The sequence below is a fragment of the Fusarium tjaetaba genome, assembly GCF_013396195.1.
Source record: "Fusarium tjaetaba strain NRRL 66243 chromosome Unknown NRRL66243_c0000159, whole genome shotgun sequence".
NCBI lineage: Eukaryota > Fungi > Ascomycota > Sordariomycetes > Hypocreales > Nectriaceae > Fusarium > Fusarium tjaetaba.
Genome location: NW_023501355.1, coordinates 139,275 through 162,003, shown reverse-complemented (window position 1 = coordinate 162,003; position 22,729 = coordinate 139,275). Strand labels below are relative to the sequence as shown.

The 22,729-nt window shown below is 50.9% G+C and overlaps 4 protein-coding genes across 4 annotated transcripts; 3 read left to right on the top strand and 1 right to left on the bottom strand.

Moving 5' to 3' along the window:
• On the top strand, nucleotides 1-6,228 carry FTJAE_7855 (uncharacterized protein; the record flags this gene model as incomplete). The annotated part of the gene is made up of 1 exon (XM_037354611.1): nucleotides 1-6,228. The coding sequence occupies one exon, from the start codon at nucleotides 1-3 to the stop codon at nucleotides 6,226-6,228; it is 6,228 nt and encodes a 2,075-aa protein (XP_037205111.1).
• Nucleotides 6,229-7,144: 916 nt separating this feature from the next.
• On the bottom strand, nucleotides 7,145-8,980 carry FTJAE_7854 (phosphatase DCR2; the record flags this gene model as incomplete). The annotated part of the gene is made up of 4 exons (XM_037354610.1): nucleotides 7,145-7,418; nucleotides 7,472-7,998; nucleotides 8,050-8,883; nucleotides 8,966-8,980. The coding sequence occupies 4 exons, from the start codon at nucleotides 8,978-8,980 to the stop codon at nucleotides 7,145-7,147; spliced, it is 1,650 nt and encodes a 549-aa protein (XP_037205110.1).
• A 1,808-nt stretch (nucleotides 8,981-10,788) lies between these two features.
• Nucleotides 10,789-11,621, top strand: FTJAE_7853 (DNA-binding SAP; the record flags this gene model as incomplete). The annotated part of the gene is made up of 2 exons (XM_037354609.1): nucleotides 10,789-10,930; nucleotides 11,014-11,621. The coding sequence occupies 2 exons, from the start codon at nucleotides 10,789-10,791 to the stop codon at nucleotides 11,619-11,621; spliced, it is 750 nt and encodes a 249-aa protein (XP_037205109.1).
• A 6,125-nt stretch (nucleotides 11,622-17,746) lies between these two features.
• On the top strand, nucleotides 17,747-22,129 carry FTJAE_7852 (uncharacterized protein; the record flags this gene model as incomplete). Its single annotated transcript, XM_037354608.1, has 1 exon — nucleotides 17,747-22,129. The coding sequence occupies one exon, from the start codon at nucleotides 17,747-17,749 to the stop codon at nucleotides 22,127-22,129; it is 4,383 nt and encodes a 1,460-aa protein (XP_037205108.1).
• Between the last annotated feature and the right edge of the window lie 600 nt (nucleotides 22,130-22,729).

Below are 22,729 nucleotides of genomic sequence, written 5' to 3'. Positions count from 1 at the left end.
ATGTCATCATCAAACCCCGCGTCTCCAGAGGAAGCAGTAGACGACGCAGTGCTAGATCCCGAGCCTGAACCTGAGACTCCTCTGAAGCCTTCCGCACAAGACGAAAATGATGGAAAGGAAACGCCCAAGTCAGCACCTCCAGTGGCACACCGTGGGCGACCGCGTGCCAAATCCACCAGAGAGCCTACGCTCCTCCATGACTTCCTCCTGGGCCGGCCCTCGGCCTCTCGACAGGCTGCCGAGCGTCAACGGCGAATGAGCTTAGAAGCTGTCAAGGCCGAATTGCGCCATGAAATGAAGCAGTCCCAAGTCAAGCGCATCCAACCCCCGAACGGTGTCCGAGACCGGGTCAAGAAATGGCAAAAGGCCAATGCTGCTGCTATGGAGAATACCCCTGACGACGCAGCGACAGAGCCCCCTGATATTGCGTTTGAAGATGAGGAGTTCCAGAGTGTAACAGAGGAGGATCGAGTTCGCATCAAGATGAGAAAGAAACTCAAGCGACCCAACAACAAGACGAAGGAGAGTCTGGCCACAGGTGATGAGGCTACACCTGATGAAACACCGACAACACCTACACCCGTAGCAGCGAAACCACCGCCTAAGAAACGTGTTGTTAGCGACGAACATTGGCGGAAAAATCGGAAGCATATACCAAAGAAGACCTCGCCTGCCAAAACACCTGCTCCAGCCAAAATACCGAAAGATTTTGTTTTGCGCACCGCCGCTAATCCTCGCGTCGCAAGCAGAGTCAAGGCATGGGCGGAAATGGTCGAGATTCCAGATCCTCCTGCACCCAGAAGTCATAAGTCTTCCAAGTCGGTCGGTGCGAAACCGTGGATGGATGATACCGACAGCGAGTTCATGAGTGACAGCGAATTCACAGTGAGCAACGTCACTAGCAGTCGGTTCACCAAAGCACGATCCGCCAAATCAACACCAGGACCTGATGATGGCATTCGCGTTAAACCAATCCGAAGGGGAAGGAATAATGATGACGGTATTCGTGTGAAAGCCGTTAGGACAACACTTACCGATGACGAAGGAATCAGAGTTAGACCTATGAGCGATATCTCGTCCAACGCCGGAACTTCAGTTCGTACGGCAAGACTGCGGCTCAAATCCGCTCCTAGCTCACGGAGACCTAGTATGAGTTCTGTGAAACGGGAAATGAAGAAGTCGCAGTCAGATAAATCCAAGATCGAAGTCATTGAGGATCCTTCGGAGGTATCGACAAACAAGTTTATCGAGGTCATTGAGGATGACTCGGAACTGTCTAAAACAACAAAGACAACCGACAAGTCAGGTTTGTCTGGGACTGCGCCAATTGAAATTATGGAAGACGATTCAGCAATTGACACTCCCACCAAGAAGAGAAGCGTATCAGCACACAAGTCAAAACCTAGACCAAAAAGTTATCAGCCTCCCACGACAAAACAGAAGGGCAAAGAGACGTGGGTGCCCGAAGAAGAATCTACGATTGAGCCCTCTCAACTCGACGGCTCAGATTTGTCTTCAAGTATTTTGGCAAAGTCAATAGCAGACATCCCTGGAGAAATCCCCTGGGGTAACTCTGCATTCACTGAACTTGATCTACCTCTGCGAGCGCGTGGAGGACCTCTTCGAAGTCGACCCATTCGCCCTGCTCGCCCTGCCAAGCCTGAAAGAAATACCAGCTTCAAGTCCATGCCCAAAGTCTTCAAGAAGGTGGTGGAAGGCGCCAACAAGATCATTCATGAGATGAACGAGCATCCTCCCCCAAGAGATACTGTTCCAAACAACCCTCGGAGCATTGAAAAGTGGCTCAACACTACGGTTGACCCGTTCGTTGAGGAGCCCAAGGCTGAGCCAGCTACAACACCTCTGAGCGAGCATGTCCCAGATAAGCCATCGTCCCCTGAAACGATCAAAAGTCATCGCCGCTCGTCTCGCACCGAAAAACGAAGGGTATCGTCCTCAACTATGAGTAAACCAGATACGGCTGACAGAACTGTATCGAGCGAAAAGTTGCCTGTTACGCCAGAGCCCGTGAAGGAACCCGTTAACGAGAAACCTACACCATCGCCTGTACCAAAACCCGGGCCTGTCAAAGAACCTGCCAAGGAGGCGTCCCCAGAACCTGAGCCACCGAAGAAGTCAACCCCAAAACCTAAACCGGAGCCCAAATCTGAACCACAGCCCGAACCGGCTGCCATGAAAGAGTCTGCACCAGAAGAGGTCTCGCCAATTTCCTCGCCAGCTCCCTCACCAGAGCCTGAAGCCAAGACTAAACCAAAGCGGCAAGATACAAAGGCACCAACCAAAGCTCCAGGTGGCTTGGGCCTCAAGAGGACCAAAGCAACTCGAACTACATCTTCACCTGTCAAGTCAAGCCCCAAGAATTCGCTTTTTGGGATGCTCAAGGAAGCCTTTACCGGAGAATCAGGCAATTCTCTTCCTAAGGTGAAGCCTTACCAGAGTCGAGAGGAACGACCTTATGATGACGAGCCCGAATCCATGCATACCGATTCCAGATACAGTGATTCGCGTTATGATGACTCAAAGTACGAGGGGTCAAAATATGATGATTATCACCATGAAGAGTCTCGTTATGATGACGAACTTACATACGATGACTCAACTGAAAATTGGACTGAAACAGAACTCTCAAAGGCTGAAAAGTCGAGAAGTGTCAGATCCCCATCTCCCTTGGAAGAAAAGAAGAAGCCTCGAAGCCCAGAGCAACCACGGGAACCGATTCGGGAACCGGCGCGAGAACCAGAACAAAATCGTGATGACCGATCCGCTTTACCGTCGGCACGTATGGCGGGCCCTCGTCTTCCACCGCCAACTCGAGGTCAATATGAGTTGTCTACAATTCTTTCTGAGGAAGCTTCCAGCGCTGTCGAATCGGATCTTACCACTGATGTCACGCAATCCACTCTTACGCAATCCACTGGCGTAACGAAAGAGACAAGACGTTCGAACTCTCGCTCGAACTCCAAGAGCCAAGGATCTGGCCTCAAGCGACGGCTTACTCGTCACTCTGATCTTGTCTCAGTCCTCTCGCTACCTGATGACAAGAACGTCCCCAGTGCCATCACAAGTAACCGATCAAGACCCAGTATGCGGAAGAGCCGGGGTGGGGCCACAGATGTGACAAATGACGACCTGCTCAAAGAATTTACCGAAGATGAGAGTCTCTATCTTAGAGAGTTGAAGACACTGGTCGACGGTGTGATCCCAGTCCTACTATCACAGGTCGTCAATGGCGACAACGCTACTGATCTGTTTGGCACTAGTACCCCAGTGACAAAAGCTGATGCTCTCTCCAAGTCTGTGGTTAATATGGGTGTTGCCCTAGAGAAACTTCGCATGGCTCACCGCAAGGCTCCCATTCATGATATTCGTCGACTGGCTTCTTGGGGCCATGGCGTCGTACCCATCTATCATAAGTACCTCGATGCCTGGAGGCTGGGCTTCCAGGATCTCGTCGTCAATCTTGCCCCGGCTGCTGGATCCCCAGAAGATGAGGACTCTCTTGTTGGTGCCATGCCCAGGAACGAGTCTGGGGATATTGTTGATGCTACAGGAGAGCGTGTTGATGTGGCACACCTTCTCAAGAGACCACTCCTCCGACTCAAGCAAATAACAAAATTCTTCAAGTGTGTCGACTCCATTCTTGGGACCAATGATACTTATGATCTCCTGAGTGACTTTGAGGACCTTCAAGAAAAGGCTCGCCGCCGACATCGAGAAGAAATGGCTCGATTGACTGATGAAGACGCGATCAACACCGATACAACCAGATCGCGAGACCTTCGAACACTTGCTCCCATGGAGGCCGTGTACATTGAGCCATCACGACAAGTCAGCGCCAAGGACTTCTTCTCTCTCGACTTGGCACATTCCAATGGTCAGCGCCTTGAGTGCCAGATTGAATTGGTACACCGAGATAACCAGCGTTATCCTGAAGATAAGGGTGATATCCTGATCCGCGAAAATGGGGTCAAGGGCCGATCATACCTTCTATTCCCTCCTGTACCTATTGAGTTGATCTCAGCCAGGACAGGAGACGGCAACTTTGACATGGTTGTTATGATCCGAGGAACGCACAACGACAGGCCATGGCACGAGCTACTCACACTCACCACTGACAATGAAGACCAAATCTTGGACTGGCTCGATATCCTTCCAGTTTCACCTGTTCCTCCCAGAGAGCCAGAGCCAAGTATAATCGACGATGAAGAGCCATACTCACAGTCTCGCATGCCTGATGTCCCAGTTGGTGTTCGAGGGTCCTCTCGCAAGTACTCTGCCCAATCTTTGCGGAACTCACACTCTCGCCGCTCATCTGCTGCTGAGTCTCCTCCAGCCAGCCCAACTACACCGAAGCGAGCGTTGCCAGCCAGATACCGCCCGCGATCGGCATCTCCTGTAACTCCTCCTCCTATGAAGTCGCCCGATCAGTACGATCTGCAGAGGACACCAACACAATACGACTACGGTTATGAGGACAGACCAATGACCTCGCAGAGCATGCAACCTGATCCCCTCAACATACGCAAGAGCCCAAGTAGTTCATCATACAGAGACGATGGCGCACCGCCACCTCCAGCTCATCGAACTTTTAGTCCCAGTCCTAGCCAACAAGCTCCTTCGAAGCCCAGGTTTTCAAAAGCACCACCTCTTGAGCCTCCCAACAGCAGTCGTGTCAAACGCCGAACCTCATCTCCGCTCAAGCACGAATACCTACCGTCAGACCAATCATCAATTTCTGGCACTGATATCACGGGCAGTTACGAAAATACCGAGGATGACTACACCGAATCAGATTACAGCTATGATTCCTCAGACGACGATATCGAGAGCGTTGATCTCCCAGAGACTGAGCTAGGAGTTAGTATCAGAGATGAACACCCAGCTCGAGACATTATCAGAGAGGAGTTGGACCATCAACTTGAGACACTTGAAGAGGAAGGATCTCTTCACGACTATCACCAACGACATGAACTCCATGAATCCGTCGTATCTGGCTCAATTGATAGCCTGGCTCCATCAAACTCGGCCTCTCAGGCTGGCCTCCACGGACAAAAGGTTGCCCCCGAAGACAATGCTACAAGATACGTGGCTACCATTTCCAGGTGGTCCGACAAGGGGTTGTGGAAGGATCTTTCCGGAGGCAACCTGGAAGTCATCGTCACTCCAGGCTTGATTGAGGCGTATGCAGTACATAGCGGAGCTGAGCAGGGAGATAAGCCCATGCTCGCACTCGACCTCACCCCACTCGTCCTCATCCGTCAGAGCACAGCTCTCGATCTTGAAATCCGCTCGTCCGTTCGATCTGACTGCCAGCTTGCCAGCTCACACGGTGGAGGAAACTTTCGCTTCCGATGCCACAACGGACCTGACTGCTACAACCTTTACATGTCAGTTCACCACGCTCGTCTCAACAACCAAAAGTTCATTGAGCTTGAGAATGAAGCTCGGTTCAGAAGCTTTGGTGAACATAAACCACCTCCCGATAATGATGACACTAGCAGTCGACGACGAAGCTGGTTCGGCCGTAAGAACAGCTACCGTGGTTCAGTTCGTGCGCCTGCCCAATCTCACGATGGTGCAAGCACTACTCCCTCATCTACTCTCTCCGCGTCAAGCTTCCTCAAGAGACTCACTGGTCGCGGACTTCCTTTCAGCCTGGCTCGCTCCTCTGTTAACCGAAACAGCCGCTATGGTGGCAGCAACACTCCTGGATCTTCATCTTATGGCGGCAACACACCTCGCTCGCCCTCCATCAGTGTCGAGAACAGCGGTCGCGGCCCCACAAGCTTTGGTACCGAAGATCTCAAGATCCGCCTACATCTCCTTGTCGCAGCCGCCAAGTGGGAGGACTTTGGCAACTGTAAACTATCCATTCGAAGACCTCCTCCAGGCTGGCACCAGGCTCTTCGTGCCGACCACGGTCTGGAGAAACGTGTCACTGTCACCACGATTCCACGCAAGGACTCAGAGCAGCCAAAAATCCTGTTAGACGCGGTCCTGGGCAGTGGATGCTTCACAGCCATGGGCAGCCGTGGTATTGTATGTGGTGTCTGGGAAGAGATGAAGGACAGCAATGGCGTTGTCGGCGTTGTTCCGGCTACGGGCCCGACAGGTGGCAACGTCAAGAAGTGGTGCTTCCAGTGCGCCAGCGTTGCAGAGGCAAGCTGGGTTCTGAGGCTTGTTCACCAGGAGGTCATGACAATCTAAGCAACTCTGCTGCCACCTCCTTCAACAGTTTATACCTTCTCTTGTATTTGATTGCAAGCACATTCACAATCTGGCTTATCCCCAGACTCATTACATTAGTCACTTTTCCTATTTTGATATCCCGGTGTTGCTCGGCACACCATCATCTTTACATTTGTTCTTATTATTCTCGATGCATGGCATGCGGCGAGACTTAACGATACCACATTTCCTCAAACCTTTTAATACGATTGTATATACCAATCTCGTTTCTGCGTTCACGCATCTAGACATGGGCGGACGGCGTCTGGATTGCAATGGTCTGGGCTACCGGAGAAGTCTTGGGCCAGGAGGAGTACATCAGCATGCATTTTGCAGATCATCATGAGGAGGACGTTTGGGGTTTTGTTTTCAGTGAGCATAGTAGGGGGAGCGAAGAGAGCATAGCGAGGAGAGAAGCATATAGTGGATGACAATTGAATCATATTTACACAACTTGCCCGATGTGAACTGTTCAAAAAATTGCAGATTTTTATCAACTCCAAACTAAGGGTTGCTTGCGGCTACTTCACCCGAAGTCATCATGAATCACAATGCTGTAAAAGACTGATATAGGATAAACCATGAAAATGAGCTCAAGACTCATACGTAGTATTTTAGTCGACCAAAACAACTCCATTCCCTATCCCGAGACTATATAATGCCGTCGTTAACTCTGCTTGTTGCTGTATGCAATGAGAGGTGGGATATTTTGATTGTTATACAAGAAACCCCATGTTCGAACATACTCCTTGATGCGGTCCTATGACCCGTCTTATTTTGTAAACGGAAAAGGACCACACCCTTCTATAGACGCGTAGCAGCTAATCATCCCAAAACACGAATACAATAAGTTCAGAAGGGGGACTTTGCCCCGTAAATGTAGAGTGTCGTAAGCTCATGAAATAGGAGTGATGGGTTGAGGTTTACCGCCATCGACGATAATCTGTTGGTGTATTCGGGCAGCAATGTCTCCGTATTCAAGACGTTTCCAAGTCTTGATACGAGCCTCGTTTGTGTCGACTTCAAACAAGCGTACTCGGCGATGGTAACCACCGTAGCCGGCGTAACCGCCGAAGCCAGAACCACCAGCGTAGCACATCCACATGGCTGGGACCTTGGTCTCGCCTTCACCCATCAGAGATAGAGAGCAGTAGTCATTGCAATGATCACTAAAATATGAAATTAGTTTTTTTCAAGTCAAGATAGGAATCCCAAAACTTACTGTCCTGCGCTGACCATAAGGACACCCTGCTCTACAAGGGCATCGCGGAAACCAGAGTTGTATATTGGGGCAGTGACTCCTTCTTTCCAGTCACCAACACGGGGTAGTTCCGGGTTAGCATACTCTGTCAAGGGAATATGAATGAAAGCGATGTCCATGTGGCGGCCGGTATACTCGTTGTGATTCTTCTTGAGACCAGCAGCAGTCTTCTTGAACCATTCTATTTGGTTAGGCTTAACCCAATCATAACCAGGAAAGTTGCGCTCGTCGGGCGAGTAGGCGTGCGTATCGAGAAGATAGATTGTCAGAGCAGAATGATCCGTCTTTCCACGGGCCAGGACTTCGATGTAGTAATTCCCAACACCCTCGATATCAGCTGGCCCAGCAATGGAGAGAGAATAAGGAAGAGTCTCCATAATGGCCATCTGTGCCTCACGAGACATGGTCTGTTCGTCGTCGTGGTTACCGAAAATGGCAGCGTAAGGGATCTTTCGCTCAATCAGGAGCGAGATGATCTTGAACATGGCCTAGACGGTGTTAGAGGCGAACACTATGATGTTGAGCCAGGCAATACTCACTGTAGGTGCATCTGGTGCTGTGTCGCCGTTGACTTGGTCGCCACTCAATATTACCAGATCGGGCTTCTCGTCATCAAGGACTCGGCTAACAAACTCCAGTGTCCTGGGATCCGCCTCACATTTACCGCCGTTGTAAGAATCAGGAACTGCCTCGCGGCAAACGCCAACTCCTGTACTTAGATGCAGATCACCAATCTGCATAATCTTGTATCGGCCATCACTGTTGATCCTGGGCGTTGGCTTCTTGACCTCTCGTGGAGGACCTCGGCGCACGGTCAGCTGGACAGAGAGAAGACTGCCACCGGTGTTGAGGAGCAAAGGTGTTCCCGTCACAGCATATCCGTCTCTTGCCTCGACAGCATCATCTCCGAAAAGAACATCAAGATCCGTTACCGCCTGCTTCGAATCGCTGGCTTTCTTCTTGGCTGAGCGCTTGATCCAGATACCTGATGGACGAGATTCCCATGAGTCGTCCGTTTCTCCCTTGGGTTGAGGTTGGAGCCTGCCGACCGCAACATCCACAACAACACGATCGTCCGCAGTGAGATCCCCCTCATGCTTTCGCATGATGTACATGTATGCGCTCGTTGTCCACGTCTTGCCGAGATAGAGCTCCTTGTCGATTCGGTGCCATTCTTTGCCGAGTTCGCATGAGGAGAAAGGGTTAACGCTTGAGCAAGTGACTATTGTGACATCGGTGACGACCAGTCCGGGGTGATGGGAGGGCATATAACTATGAATCGAATTTGGGAGGACACGATAATTACGGTCGAGAAAGGCGATAACTAGAAAAGTGAAAATGGCAGCGCCAGCGAGCTGAGCAGCTGTTCGAACCTAGTGATGGGAATGAGGTTAGTCAACAGCCTCCTCTGGATCAATACTGATCATGAATTTCCAGAGAACATGGGCCACATACAATTCTTCGGGTCATGATGTGGTAATAATGGGAGGTTAACGGGCTAACAAGAATCGCTCTGAATTTATCCAAGTATAATATTCAGGCCACTTCAAGGATGAACGGCCAGATAACGACGTTCGAAACGGGCATTCGGAGGTTTAATGGCAGGCCGAACTTTTCGCATCTTCTAAGGGGTCGGATCGGGGGTGCTATTGCATGATTCGTGGGGCCAAGTCGGTAATGGATATGATGGAATAATCCGCGCGGGTCTCTCGAACAGGTTGAAGCTATTGCAGCGGTCGCGAGGGTGTTCTCTACAAGTTGAGAGGTGATGGTTACAGATGTCGATATGAATTGAATGGGTGATGATGATGCGATCGACAGACAAATCGTGGGGACGGGAGGGGACAGTCCGTCCGTTAACACTAACTAACAATGTTGGTAGTTGTCGATGGAACAAGCGGCAATGCAGACACTATTTTACGAGAGAAGCAGTGAGATACTGTAGGCAGAGTCAAGAAAAGCAAAGCAACCTAAGGTAAGCAAAACACCTGACATTCACCGTAACAGGGGAAAGGAGGAACCAAGCTATTCCGCACCTTCCTGACCGTAAAAAAGGGCCAAAAGCCAAGAAATCGTTCAATTGTGATACTCGACCTTTCCCCTGGTGAACCGTCAAAAAAAAAAAAGGGTACTACCTAATAGAGAGGTACCTAGAGCTAGCCCATCAAGTGTGGAGCGCCCGGTTAAGGATCCGGATCTCGGGTTACAGGGGAGTATTTGAGTTTGTGGCTCTTTAATGGATGTGAATCGTTTACTTGAATATGGCTATTGTTTTGTTGCCATTTCTGAATATTGATGATTCATTAACAAAAATGTATTGAGACAACAGCTCATCTTCCGAAATGCCTCTACCTTGCATAACTCTCCTGCGAGCACACCTAAAAAACAGGCGTGCTCAGCTGTACAGGCCATTCTGGGGTTACATCAGTAGATGCACTCTCGATATGGCCACGTGAGGTGAGGCCCTCGGTTACCATCCAATACTGGGATCATGTGGCATCCTAAGCAGCCCTTTCTCTGGCTAGAATTTGTCTGTGCAGGCCGGTCTATGATGCTGCAGAATGTGCGATTTGGTTTGACAAGACAACCATACTCTGCTTGAGATACCGTTGCTCCATGAGTCGACTTGCATAAGTGAGGGTGTTGTTGTCTCTGGCACATCCTGCAATGCAATGAGACCTGATGATGCCAACGAATGCATAGGTAGTCTAGGTACAAAGGTAGAGAGAGTAAGTAGAGCTCTAGAAGCGGGCAACAAAGAGCTTTGTCGAGCTTCTTTCGGAGCTTCATGGCCCGTGCACATCTCCCTGTGAACAGAGGCAAACACCGTCAAGCCAATAAGAAAGCAAGATTGGTTTCATAATAGAGGGCGTCATTGGATACAGAACACGTTCAGTGGGATAATTGAAGCCAGGTTCGACAAGTCAAATAAAATAATACTTTAGGCTTCGCAATTCATATACATGCCAGGCATTCTTCAATATCGAGTCTACTATTCATTTATTTGTTTGGTTCGAGATAAGATAAAGAGTTTACCCTTGGCTGATTCTAGGGGATGATGCTTGTATCACTGTGGGTCGCTCCTATCCATTCTTTGTTTGAGGCGCGTACCTTGCTTCGCCCTCGTCCGCTTCATCGAAGCAACTCAAGCCTTTTTTCTTCTTCCATCAAACCATCGCAGCCCAAGTCGCAACAATTGAATTTCTAGCCGCGCTTCTTCTCCGATCCTGAAAAGTCTCCTAATCATTACTTAACGCGCTTCAATCGACTTGCGCAGCATGGCCGAATATTCGTCACTCAAGGTGCCTGAGCTGAAGAAGCTGCTGGCCGAGAAGGGTCTGCCTCAAACGGGCAACAAGGCGGATCTTATTGCAAGGCTCCAAGAGAACGATCGAGCCTCCGAAACCGCTGAGAAGCCCGGTACGTGACTCTATCAGACCTGCGATCGAACCCCTCGCGCGTCGCATCGCATCCACAACATTGGCTAATTGGACTCTTCACAGCTGAGAACAAGGAGGATGAAATCAGCTACAGTGATGACGAGGCTCCTGCTGCACCCGCCGCTGCCGCGCCTGTAGCCGCCTCTGAGCCTGTTGCTGAGGTTCCTGCCACCGAGGCTGCACCCGTCGAGGCCGCTAAGGCCGAAGAGATGACAGCAGAGAAGCCCGCCGAGACAGCGGAGCCTGAGAAGTCTTATGCTATCGGTTTACAATCCACCGCTGCTGACGACGAAGCCAAGAAACGTGCCGAACGTGCCAAGCGGTTCGGTATTGAGGAGGACGAGGACGCCAAGAAGCGCGCCGACCGCGCGAAGCGATTTGGCCTCGACGAAAAGGAGCTTGCTACTACTCTTGATTCAGCACTCCCTGAGCGCTCGCGAAAACGAGGCCGAGATCGCACCACTGAAGGTGAAGGCAACCGCCCTGGAAAGCGACAAAGCATGGACAGAAGGAATGGTGGTGGCGGTCGTCGACGCGGCCGTGGTGGTCGGGACGGCGGTCGCGATGGTGGCGCTCGAAAGGAGAAGACGTCTACCAGAAGTGGTATCCTTGATGACCCAACAGAGAAGGCCAAGGCAGAGAAGCGTGCTGCTAGGTTTGCTGGGAACTAGTAGTTCTCTTTATAACCAGTACGACATGAAATTTGGCAAGAAAAGGGTTTCAAATTGAGGATAGGCTGAAACTGGGCGGAGCAGGCAGACTTAGGTGAATGGACCATTTCTACTTGTACAACATTCTTATTTTCATATTCAGGCGCAGACTATCAAGGATAAATGAATAAAGAGGAAATCGGCGTCTTCGGTTCGACCAATGCCCACTATCAATCACAATCTCGAGGTCCATGGTAAGTTCTCTGTCTCCAGATCTAACCGGCTGTGATGAGCAGCCTTGGTAACAGTTCCGGACAAGACAACCTGATGCAAGGCAGCCGAATGGAACAGCAAGAAAACGTCAATTTGCAGTTTCTCAAACGGCCAGTCCTTGCACATAGCCTGAACTGGTCAATATCGAACCAGGCGTCCAAGTGTTCAGCTGTCCGATGACATAACGCCCCTATGCGGGAGCTTGGAGGGGGTGAGGAAAAGCACAAAGAATCGTCCGCCGGTCATACCTCGTCAATAGACGTCTTACCCCTATCTCGATGTTGTGCGAACACGGTGGCCTTGCGTAAAGCAAGATTCTACTGGGATCATCCTTCAAAATCGGAAGAATCCGCACGATCCGAATGGTTACACTTCAACTAAGGGGAAGCGGATCTTCAAGATTTTGCATCTCGTCAGACAGGAAGGGGCCCGATTAACTTTAACTATTTACTGTTAGTCTGGCCGCCGCCGGAACGACAAAGAGACTGGACTGTTCGGATACGAGCCGGAGATGGGGCCAAGCTGACTTGAAGCTTGACATGCATATCCACTAACACTCAACACCATGACCATGCCTGGGTCCCACTACATATACGGCGGAATTGAGCTTCCATCACGGGGATGCCTTCCTTTGACTCTAGCTCCCGTGAGACTTGTGCGCTGTTGCACGACTGCCGGTGCCGCGGTCCTGGTCTTGCGACGCCCCTATTCATGGAGTGCCACTTGTAGTGCAACTTACTTTTCTCCTTATGGATGGTTGAACTAGGAGACCTTTATGGAGGAGTGGAAAACGACAGAAGAATTTTCAGTCCTCTTTCTGGAAAAGGCGCATCTCTGGTAACAGCTGAGAAGTTACAGCTGGTGAGCGAAAGCCGGCCAAGCGGGAGACCACGTTATCTAAGTTCATCGTTGATACCTCATATTGGATAGTCCGACATGAGCATCATATCTGCAGCAAAGCACGAGACTCTATTTATCAGCCCTGTCAGCACTCAGGGATGATCCGAGTACTGGCGATTCGTAGACATCTGCAGCCATTGAGCAGATCGACGTTAGAGATGTATAGGAGAAGGGGCACACCTTGATCGGAAGAATGACATGTCTGGCCCAAGACTTCGGACCAAGGAAACACATTGTGAATAGCTCGAAAACGCCTGGAACCAACGAGAAACAAATACTCGCGGCTGCGCTAATCCCGCAATCCCAAAAGGGCTCATGGGTTCTTCAACGACGCAAGCCACGATCTCCGTTCTCGGACGATAGTTGCAGTCTCCGAAAGGGCCCGGACAAAACGTGCAGTGGCTGCCATGCCTCAATGGCCAATATTGGTGAGATGATGAGCAGAATGGAAGACACTATAAAGAAAGAAGGAAGCGAGATAGGACCATCATCACCAACAGCTCTGATCGTGTGGTTGTCAACATTCCCAAACGCTAAGCTCGAGCCAAGTCTCAGACAACAAGCCAATCAAGAGGGTAAAACCCCTGTTCTCGCGATAAAGCAGCCCTGGTCGCCGAGCCGTCTGGCGGCTATGGTTGGTAGAGGCGTCTAATCAAATGGACCACTCCGACTCCAGCGACTCCAGTTGCCGTTGGATGCTTAGAGCCCGTCGTTGTGCTCGAGGGTGTAGGCAGGCCCGCTTGATCATCGCAAGCGAAGAAATAGCTTCACAACCGAGAGTGCTGGGCTTGCGCATCGCTTCACATCACGGGCTGGCAAACATTGCAGTTTGATGAGTTGTCAATGAGGCAAAGCTGCACATCGGGGCCGTTTGCATGCACTCACCGCTGCCCAAGTAGAGAGTACTTTGATCTCGAATTCGAGTGACTTTGCAAGGGGACAGGACAAGCATCTCAGATGGGACCTTATTCGCTCGGCCGACTGACAAGCCACATGGACAGGGGGGACCTGGCCTGGCCTGAGTAGGGCTTGAGGCTTCAGGTACGGCTGCCGGAGTGGCCAGCCACGCGCGATCTGCCACGTCAGTGAAGGCATCTCAACTCCCAGAAATCAGGGTCACCAGCCTCAAGGATCTGTGAACCTGTGGCGGATATGGGGAAATTTTTCATTTTTGCTGTGGCGGAGCTGCATGCTGCATATGGGATGCCTCTCTTGTAGCCACTTTTGGAAACATGTTCACCAAATCATGCCGGGTCCTGCAGCAAGATCTAAGACTGATCCAGGTACGACATGGAATTCATGGACAATCGGTGAGATGTCGACGTCAAGACGCGTTTGCCGCCTTGCCAGCGCATTAATGATTCTCGCCTTGCCACTATCCAAGCTGGACGTCTTTCAGCTAGCCAAGCTTGCTCTAGAGACAGGGCCTAGCCGCACACACCGATCTGGGTCTTACTTGGAGGCTCTAGAGGCTCAGGCTCTCACCGAACGTTTGGGACCTGACCTCGTGATAAGGCTGCCAGCACGTATGAGAATCGGAGAATGCCTTGTGTCTTGGAATGACGTCGGAAACACCAGGATGGTGCGTTTCTTTTCGACTGCCGACCGTTTTGCCTGGGGTTGCTTTTTTGGTCTCGTGGTGTCTTGTCCAAAGTGCCTGTCACGAGACTAACAATGCATGGCGGTGAACTTTGACTGTCTGCCTACGTTGGCCAATACGAAGACGGAGACCTATATCGCGCAATCGCTCATCGCTTCGCTCATGACTGAACGATCCGTATCTTGTTGGATACCGTACCGACTTTGAGCTCCCTCTTCGCCATCGCCTCTACCGAATTATAGGACCCCATGTCAATAGCCAAGTGCAGGGGTCTGAGCAAGACATAGTTTTTTGCAGCGAGGATTGGCGAACGATGATACACATTGTGGATTAGTCGTTCACTCATCGTAGACTTTTTACAAGGAAAAGGACGACAGACATGCAGGAGAGAGGGTTATCATTATCCTGGGGTCCATTCTGACGGGTCATGGAGTGAAACGAGAGAGTGCGAGTGCGTGTGATTCATTGGTAGAAAATCTTTGAACAGCAACCAATGGCATCGATGAGTCCTTTGGCGATTGACACCCGTGGGCGCTTTGCGTTGGGATTTTCAACGAATGGGAGGGAGGGCGAGGGACGAGGCGTTCGTGTTTACGGGACAAAGCAAATTCGTAGAGCGGGATAAGGCGGGACGTTGAACGCTGAAGCTGTGAGTCCTATCCTGTCTGTTGAGTATCGTGCTCTAGTATCGTGAGAGGCGTGCAAACTGCTGCTGCTGCTGCTATCCCAACATTCTCGCGTCTAGCATAGACGCCGCAGAGAATGGTCCCATAAAGACGGACTCCTCTCATGATGCTATTCTTGTACCAACTTGGCCGCTACCTTGGCTGCAGATGCAACTCATGCAGCTGGTCTGGGGCTTGGTGTTTGACCGACAGGATCGAGGGTGTAGGTATTTCGCCCCAGGGATCTCTCACCCCCGGTCAGCGACCAACGACGACCAAGTCCTGCCACTGAAGGAGTTGATTCGAGGTCTTGGACTTCATGTCATATTGCGAAAATGGCAGGAAAGATATACAATTCGAGATGAATACTGTCAGATCATCCTACCAAGGATCCGATAATGATAGACTTTCCCTAATGCGGGGCGATTTTATAACGGGACTCGCCCGTTGGGACGGTAAAAGCTTACCCTGAATTCTAAAAATGTGAATGCCAGGTCCACTCATGGTTGGATGTGAAGGTCCATGCAGTAACATTACAGTCCAAGTTTTGTTGCTATTCGCAATCGAGATTACTACCCTCAATGAGATGAGACGAGACGAGACTATAGGCGTCTGGTGTTTGCTTACGCTCATAATATTGATCAACGGATCTGGAAGGTGAGGCTGGCTGTGGGCAAGACATTTCAGAGACATGCAGACCAGATTAACCTGTGGGAGAGGAACAAAGTGAGACATTTGATATGCATGTCTAAGACATGCATATGCCTCCAACGACGTCGCATATTTGTGCTGAAGAACAAGAACAAGGAACAAGCGCCGTCCGTCATGTTTCTACTCTAACTCGGAGTCACGGACAGTTTCCTACTCCCCATCGAGATGATGATACCCTGCTCCAAACTCTCATTGTCTTGACACCCACGGCTCTGTCCTTCGGCTCCGGACATAGATTCACGACCCCTGACTATTGGAAATTCGAGACGTCGAGAGAAAAGATAATCAGTCACTGGGAATACCATTCCTGCCCCCCCTCACACAGCTTCATCATCTCCCAAACGGGACGCAACCACCAAATATCAGGACTATATACCCTGCACCCGCATCAGTTCTTGGTCAGGCTTTTTTCATATGAGAGAGGTATTAGACTATGATTCGACGTTATCTTTCCATATCTGTGTACGCACTCCTCCTTATTGTTTACCCACCCTTTTGTCTGTCTCTCCTCCAACATCTCGGGTTATAACTGGAGATCCAAGATTAGTCCATGATGAGCGGCCATCGGCCCATCCCTTTCTGGCCCACTCTACTAACTATGTAAGTTAACTAACTAATGTCAACGGTCCAGCCCAGCCCAGTTCAAGGTTAACCAGTCGTTTAAAGATGTCCTTCTCTCACGTTTCCGTCTCTGTCTCTCTTGGTCTCTCTCTTTGTGAAGCCCCACTATGGATAGCCCACACCAAGGGTCCTTCAAGGTGACCAGGATTGGGAGTGCAAATCGCTACAAGGGTGTGGTGCCCAATCACTGCGTCAAGATGCCATGAGTGCTTTCTCATAGGATAATATGGATATGCACCCCGAAGGAGGGAACGCGGCGCAGTAGCACGCTTGGAGTTGATGTGCTCCGCAGCGACGGATACTAGACTAGGTACCAGCTGCTGGCTGCAGTGTTTTCTCTAGACTCTCGCTGACCAAACGGATGAGTCAAACTTGGCGGGAGGGTTTTATCGCATCGCATCGCATCGCATTGCATGGGCGGACTCCACGCCCGAGATGCAATGCCTGGCAAGGCAATGCCTGCAACCTCCCAGGCCAGACCAGGATTAGGAGAAACGCCACAGTCAGAGTCCTCCATCCTCTCTCTCTCTCTCTCTCTTCTCTCCCAAGCATACCTAGCATGTACCTCTGCCCATCCGTCCATGTATTCATGTACCAGATGTCGTCGTCCACTCATGATGATGGCCCCAGAAAGGCCGTCCATTGCCTAAATACTACTGTACCTCTGTCTTCCTACCTTAGTTATATGCTCCCGTTTCCGTCTCGGCCCTCCCCGCTGCTACCTACCATCTCTCTCCTCTTGACTTACTTACTTTCTTTTCTTACCTTATCATATCTATACCTGTTCGCTCTCTAGTTTTGCCACTGTCCTGTCTTGTGTCTCCTTGTCGTCTATCTACCATTGCATTGTCTCTTCATCTCTTAAACTTCTTCAACTCATCTAATTATCCTTTCCCTCTTCCTTGTCCTGTCTCACTTCCTCCACTTACACTCCAACCTTGGAACGACACTACTGTACTAAAGCCCGCACCTCAAACACTCATCACATCAACCGAAGCGCCAGCTCTACCGTCCGTCCGTCAACCAAACTTTTAGACGCGGGTTCATCCCACAGCCCACACCATCACCCAACGAACTAGGCCTCTTCGAGCTGATAAATTTACCCACACCAATTCTTAGAGTAACGATTCCCCTCCACACTAATAACGACGACTCTACCTCGCTCTCCCGATTCACGGTCTGGGTTACTTTTCTTTTTTTTGGACTTTCATATATATCGTACACCTGCTCAGAATCTTCCCGGCGAAATATGGGATTAAGTACACGAAATCGATCCTGAAGAAGGTTGGAAGATGGAATCTTACAGATTGGGGTCTGGTATCCCGACCAGGCCCTCGGAGCCGTCTCGCATAAGACGGCCTGGTCCGGGAATGACAATGGGAACTGAGCCTGGAGTTACCTCGAATGCTCCAAAGCCACTCAACAGATCAGGAAGGAGGGAAGAGATCCCACGACCATTACCGAAGCCCTCATCCATCTCACGTCCATCAGCAAGACCTCCTCAACCTTCTACTACTCGACGACCATCAATTCCTCAACCTGTACCACGACCTGGCCTTACTCATCAAGCCCAATCATGGGGTTCTTCTTCAACTTCAGCATCCACACGATCAACTGCCAACCATCGTGGAGGTTCTGGATCATCATCATCAGCCCAGTCCATGGACAACCCAAGGTCTAACCCAAACGTTCTGCGTAGGAAGAAGTCATCATTATCCGGTGATGTCAAGACAACACGGACTGGCTCATCTCGTACAGACTCTTCTTCTTCGTCCCAGCATAAGCGCCGAGGCTCACTCGACCCTGCTTTCGGCTTCCATCTGGACAGAGAACTTACCAGCAGCCCTGCCGAGATCCAAATTGCTGAGGTTGTAGAGGTAAAGAAACCTTCCAAATCACCAGTGATCTACCCCGAACTGGACCGTTATCGCAACATTCGACGTCCGTCTGACAGCTCGGATAATCGCATTGAGGTTCCGTTCCGGTTAGCGACACACGATCTTCCACCTCCAACTCCAGCCAGCCTACTGTTTTCTGGAACTAGTGGAAGCCCATCTACTAGGTTCTCCGAGTCACCTGGACCAGGGTCCTATAGTCGTGACACCACGCCAACCTCAATTGCTTCCCAGTCTCCTGGTCTTGTTGCACCCCTTCGCGCCCAGAACAAGAACCGACTGCAAAGTCCTATCCTCAACAGACCTCCTGTGACACGAAGAGCCGGTGGAAGTTTCCCCAACGAGGTTGATGCCATCACTGTCGATCCTCATGGCCTCGCAGCTGTTAGAGAGTCCCTGACTTCATCCTCGTCGAACTCTACCGTTCGAGAAGCCACCATCAAGAAGAAGACCAAGAATCTGCCTCCGTCTCCACCCAGTCCTCCACCACGGAAGTCATCACAGTACTTTCGTGAGGAGACATCGTCGCCCAAGTCGGTACGCAAGGTATCAAGACCTGTTTTACGATCCCCCTCCCCTGAGGGAAGTGCCCAATCTTCTGCCTCCCCAAGAGCTGTGCCCCCTTCACGGCCCAGCAGAGATGGCACCCCCGACATGCAATCTCAACTATTCAACCCCATGCCAGTTATCCACAGCAATCTTTCCAGTCAATCCCTCCCATCAACCGAAAGACGTGGAAGTGAATCTGCGGCTACAGCAGCTCTGTCGCCCCCAAAGCCACAGTACACTCATGGAGGTCGAACAGCATCAACCTCGCAGCTGCCCATCAGAGGCGAGTTGTATGCTCAATCGGCAGCCAAGCCAACCGCCGAATCGAAGAAGCGTAAGGGCCTCGAGCCACCTCGAATGACGCGCACACCGAGCCCTAATGTGGCAACCTCCTCTTTCTCGCGCTTCCCGTTCTTTAGTCGCAAGAAGCATGCCAACGCAACACAAGTCGAGAAGAACGAGAAGGAAAAGAAGACTCTCCGCAAGGGTCCTGTAGCTGGCACAGGCCATGAAGGCTATGGACGCATTGGTGCTCACAAGAGACGCAGCGGCAGTATCAGCAACATGACACGCAATTCTCCTGGTAGTCAAACAACTCAGGAACCCCGTTCTAGCAACGATTCCTTCTTCACAGACCGGGTCAACCCAGTGGTCATCGCTGGAGGTGCGGTTATCGAGAATCGAAATGCAAGCTCTGAAATCTCTCGAAGTGTAAGCTCACAGAGCCTGGCGACCGAGGAGTCGAGATTCGGAAGCTCGCAGTCATTGGCAGTATCTCAAGAGCAGCCTCGAAACACTTTGTGGCCATCGCCCATGTCACGCACCCTACACCCGGCTTTTGGTGCTCGTCGTCCATCCGAGAGCAGTGATTCTGAAGGCCCTACGATGAAGTCCACGTTGGCTTTCCGAAGATCTGTCCATCGTCTCCGATCTTCGCCGGATGATCCCCTGAAGCTGCCTCAACCCATCAACACATCAGGTTATGCATCGTCGTCTATGACAAGCTTTGATACTAGTGTGATGTCTGATGAATCCCACTTCGAACTGCAACGGGAGATTTCTCACGAGGCTAAGACTTCTCACCCTGCACCCAAGAAACTTATCAAGAGATCTCGGTCACCTCGGAAGTGGAATCTATTTGGAAGATCAACCCAGACGCAGCAACCTAAGCAAAGTGAGAAGGTCTCAGCTACTGTCAAACCAGTGGAGAAGAAGCCCCTTGCATTCTACGCCATGATGGATTCGTCAGAGCAAGAGGACAGCGAGCCCATGGACATTCAAGATGTCTTGAGGTTTGCCGAGGTTTACGGAAAGTCACCGAGTGTTGGTGATACTCCCGAGCTTTCGCAAGGTACACCAGAGATGCGGTCGTCAGCCAATTCCCCGGTGCGACCTGTAGAGCCAGCTAGACCCCCAAGGCGTGAGAGCATCGAGATGAAGACCAAGCCTCGGCTGCCTGTACCCCAGCAGACTTTAATGTCCAAGAAGCCTACTCTTCAGCCTCCGTCAACAAGCACCACTGCTGGTCGACGAAGCCGACTTCCTCAAGTCGGAAGGATCCCCAAGGTTGTGAGCAACCGTACTGAACATGTGTCACCTATGAGCTTTTCTAGGCCTTTCAGAGCTAGCATGCAGCTGGCACCTGAGAACCTTGAGGTCTATGACCCTGAGTCAATAGCCAAAGGCCCTTCGCCTTCCAGGCCCTCGACTCCTGTCCCCGATTTGACTACCGATGGTTCAACAGCAGGAAGCACAAACAACCTCTCATCAAGAGACTCCAACCCTCCTGCTTTGAGTCGGGTTGAAAAAGAGTTCTTAGCCTTTTCGCCTCGCAAGGACTCCGAGGGAACTATTGGTACATCTAGCTCTAGCTGTTCTGGCATTCTCGCCTTCTCTGGCTCTACTGCCGTGATCCCGCAGCCTTGCGATCCTCCCGCCGAAGATGAGGTGTGGGATGAGTATGATGATCTCCTTGGAGAAGATGCTGGCAAAGCACTTCCCTCAGCAACTTCGTCACGAGGTACACCGTTCCACCTTGAAACTTACGAGTCGAAGCTGGCTAGCAAGGAGAAGCCCTTGGAGTCGCCGACGATTGTCTTCGATAAGAAGGCAAGCCGACAATCCAAGGCAACAACCATCTCCAGCACTTGCAGCGCCGATATGACTGAACGTCTTCGGGCGGCCTTCCAACCTCACCCAAGCCCTAGTACTCCCTTCTCAGTCTCTAAATTTGTTTCGGGTTATGAAGATCGCAACACCAATACCAACACCGAGGTGCCTGAAACTGGCGAGGTATCTCGGCGAAGCAGTCGATCTTCCCACAAGACAAGACGATCTGATGCCAGTTCCTCTTCGGAGGATGGGTCACCACTCGCACAAGTCAATCTCAGAGTTGGTTCAATGACGGTAAGCAAGTGGCTTACCTTTGGGCATGTTCTCTTCAGTGACGTTCGCCACGAACTGGTACCTGTTGAGGGATCACTGAAGAGGCACTCGATCCTTGTGATTGATGGCCTTGGTAACGATGACTGGTCATTCTACGCTGCGGAAACATATCCGGCTGCTACCTTCTTCAACCTCTCTCCTCGCGCTCCTCTTCCTGAAGAACTCAAGAGTTCATCTTCGAGCTTTCCTCTCAGCCCTCCAAACCACCATCAGATCCAATACGTCTCTCACCTTGACAAGTTTCCCTTCGCCCCTCAGAGCTTTACGGCTGTTGTGTACCGCTTCCCCGTCGCAGCTCCTGAAGCATACTACCGCAGCATCCTCACTGAAGCTCGTCGTGTGCTGAAGCCAGGAGGCTTCATCGAGCTCTCCATTCTTGACGTTGACCTGAACAACATGGGCAACCGGGGCCGGCGTACAGTCCGCCGTCTCAAAGAGAGGATCAATGAGAAGACACCTGATACTAGTCTCGGATCGACCGCGGACCTCATTGTTCGTCTTCTCGGCAAGGTTGGTTTCACTACCATCAAGGCAGCACGAGTGGGTGTGCCTGTGGCAAGTTCTGTCAGTCGCTCAGACAGCAAGGCCGACAAGGGCAAGACTACTGCTGAGAAGAAGAAGGATCCGCCAAGTCTATCCGAGATGATGAGTGATGACAGCCCCTTGGCAGACGAGGGCATCACCAAGATGGTCAGTCGCGTTGGCCGATGGTGGTACACACGATGCTATGAGAACGCAGCTGAGAACCCCTCTGGAAAGAGCATCTGGACCGATAAGTCTCTGCTCTCTGAGTCTGAAGAGCTCGGTACAAGCCTGAAGCTCATGGTCTGCTGCGCTCGAGCTCCTCTTGAGCGCATCACCAGTGTCTAAGCACTTAACACAACACAAATTTTCTTCCTCTACTTTTCCTTATCGGTCACAACATTGCGCAAGATACGCAAGTTTAATTGGAAAGCATTACAGGTTGGAAGAGTCCATGCGGCGCAAGCCCATTCCTCAGAAAAAGAGGCTATACCACAAGATTGAACCACGGAAAGCAATCTTTATTTCATTTCGTTCCTCTGCAGCAGAGGCATAAGTTCTTTTTACTTGTTTGATTAATCTTCGGTGCCGCAGGTTGGGTTAGACCACGCACTGGATGCACTGGTATTTCAAGCTACGGGGTCATTTTTTGGGTTCTTAATATGGGGGAAATGCTGGACATTGCACTCCGCAGAATTTGGAAAAGGAGTGCAAATGATTGGGGGAAAAAGAAAGACGGGACAGGGATGATTATGAAATCTTGATGATTGAATGTGAGGAGGAGATACGACTTGATATTTGAGCATGTTGCATAGAGATACCCATTCATGCTTTGGGGAGCCAGAACGAGATAGCAAGCGGCATTACTGTTCTTCCACTCCTATTACATTCGTTGCTTCGTCTATTGTTTGCCTTATATATGCCTAAACCCTATAGGTTTAAAAGTCT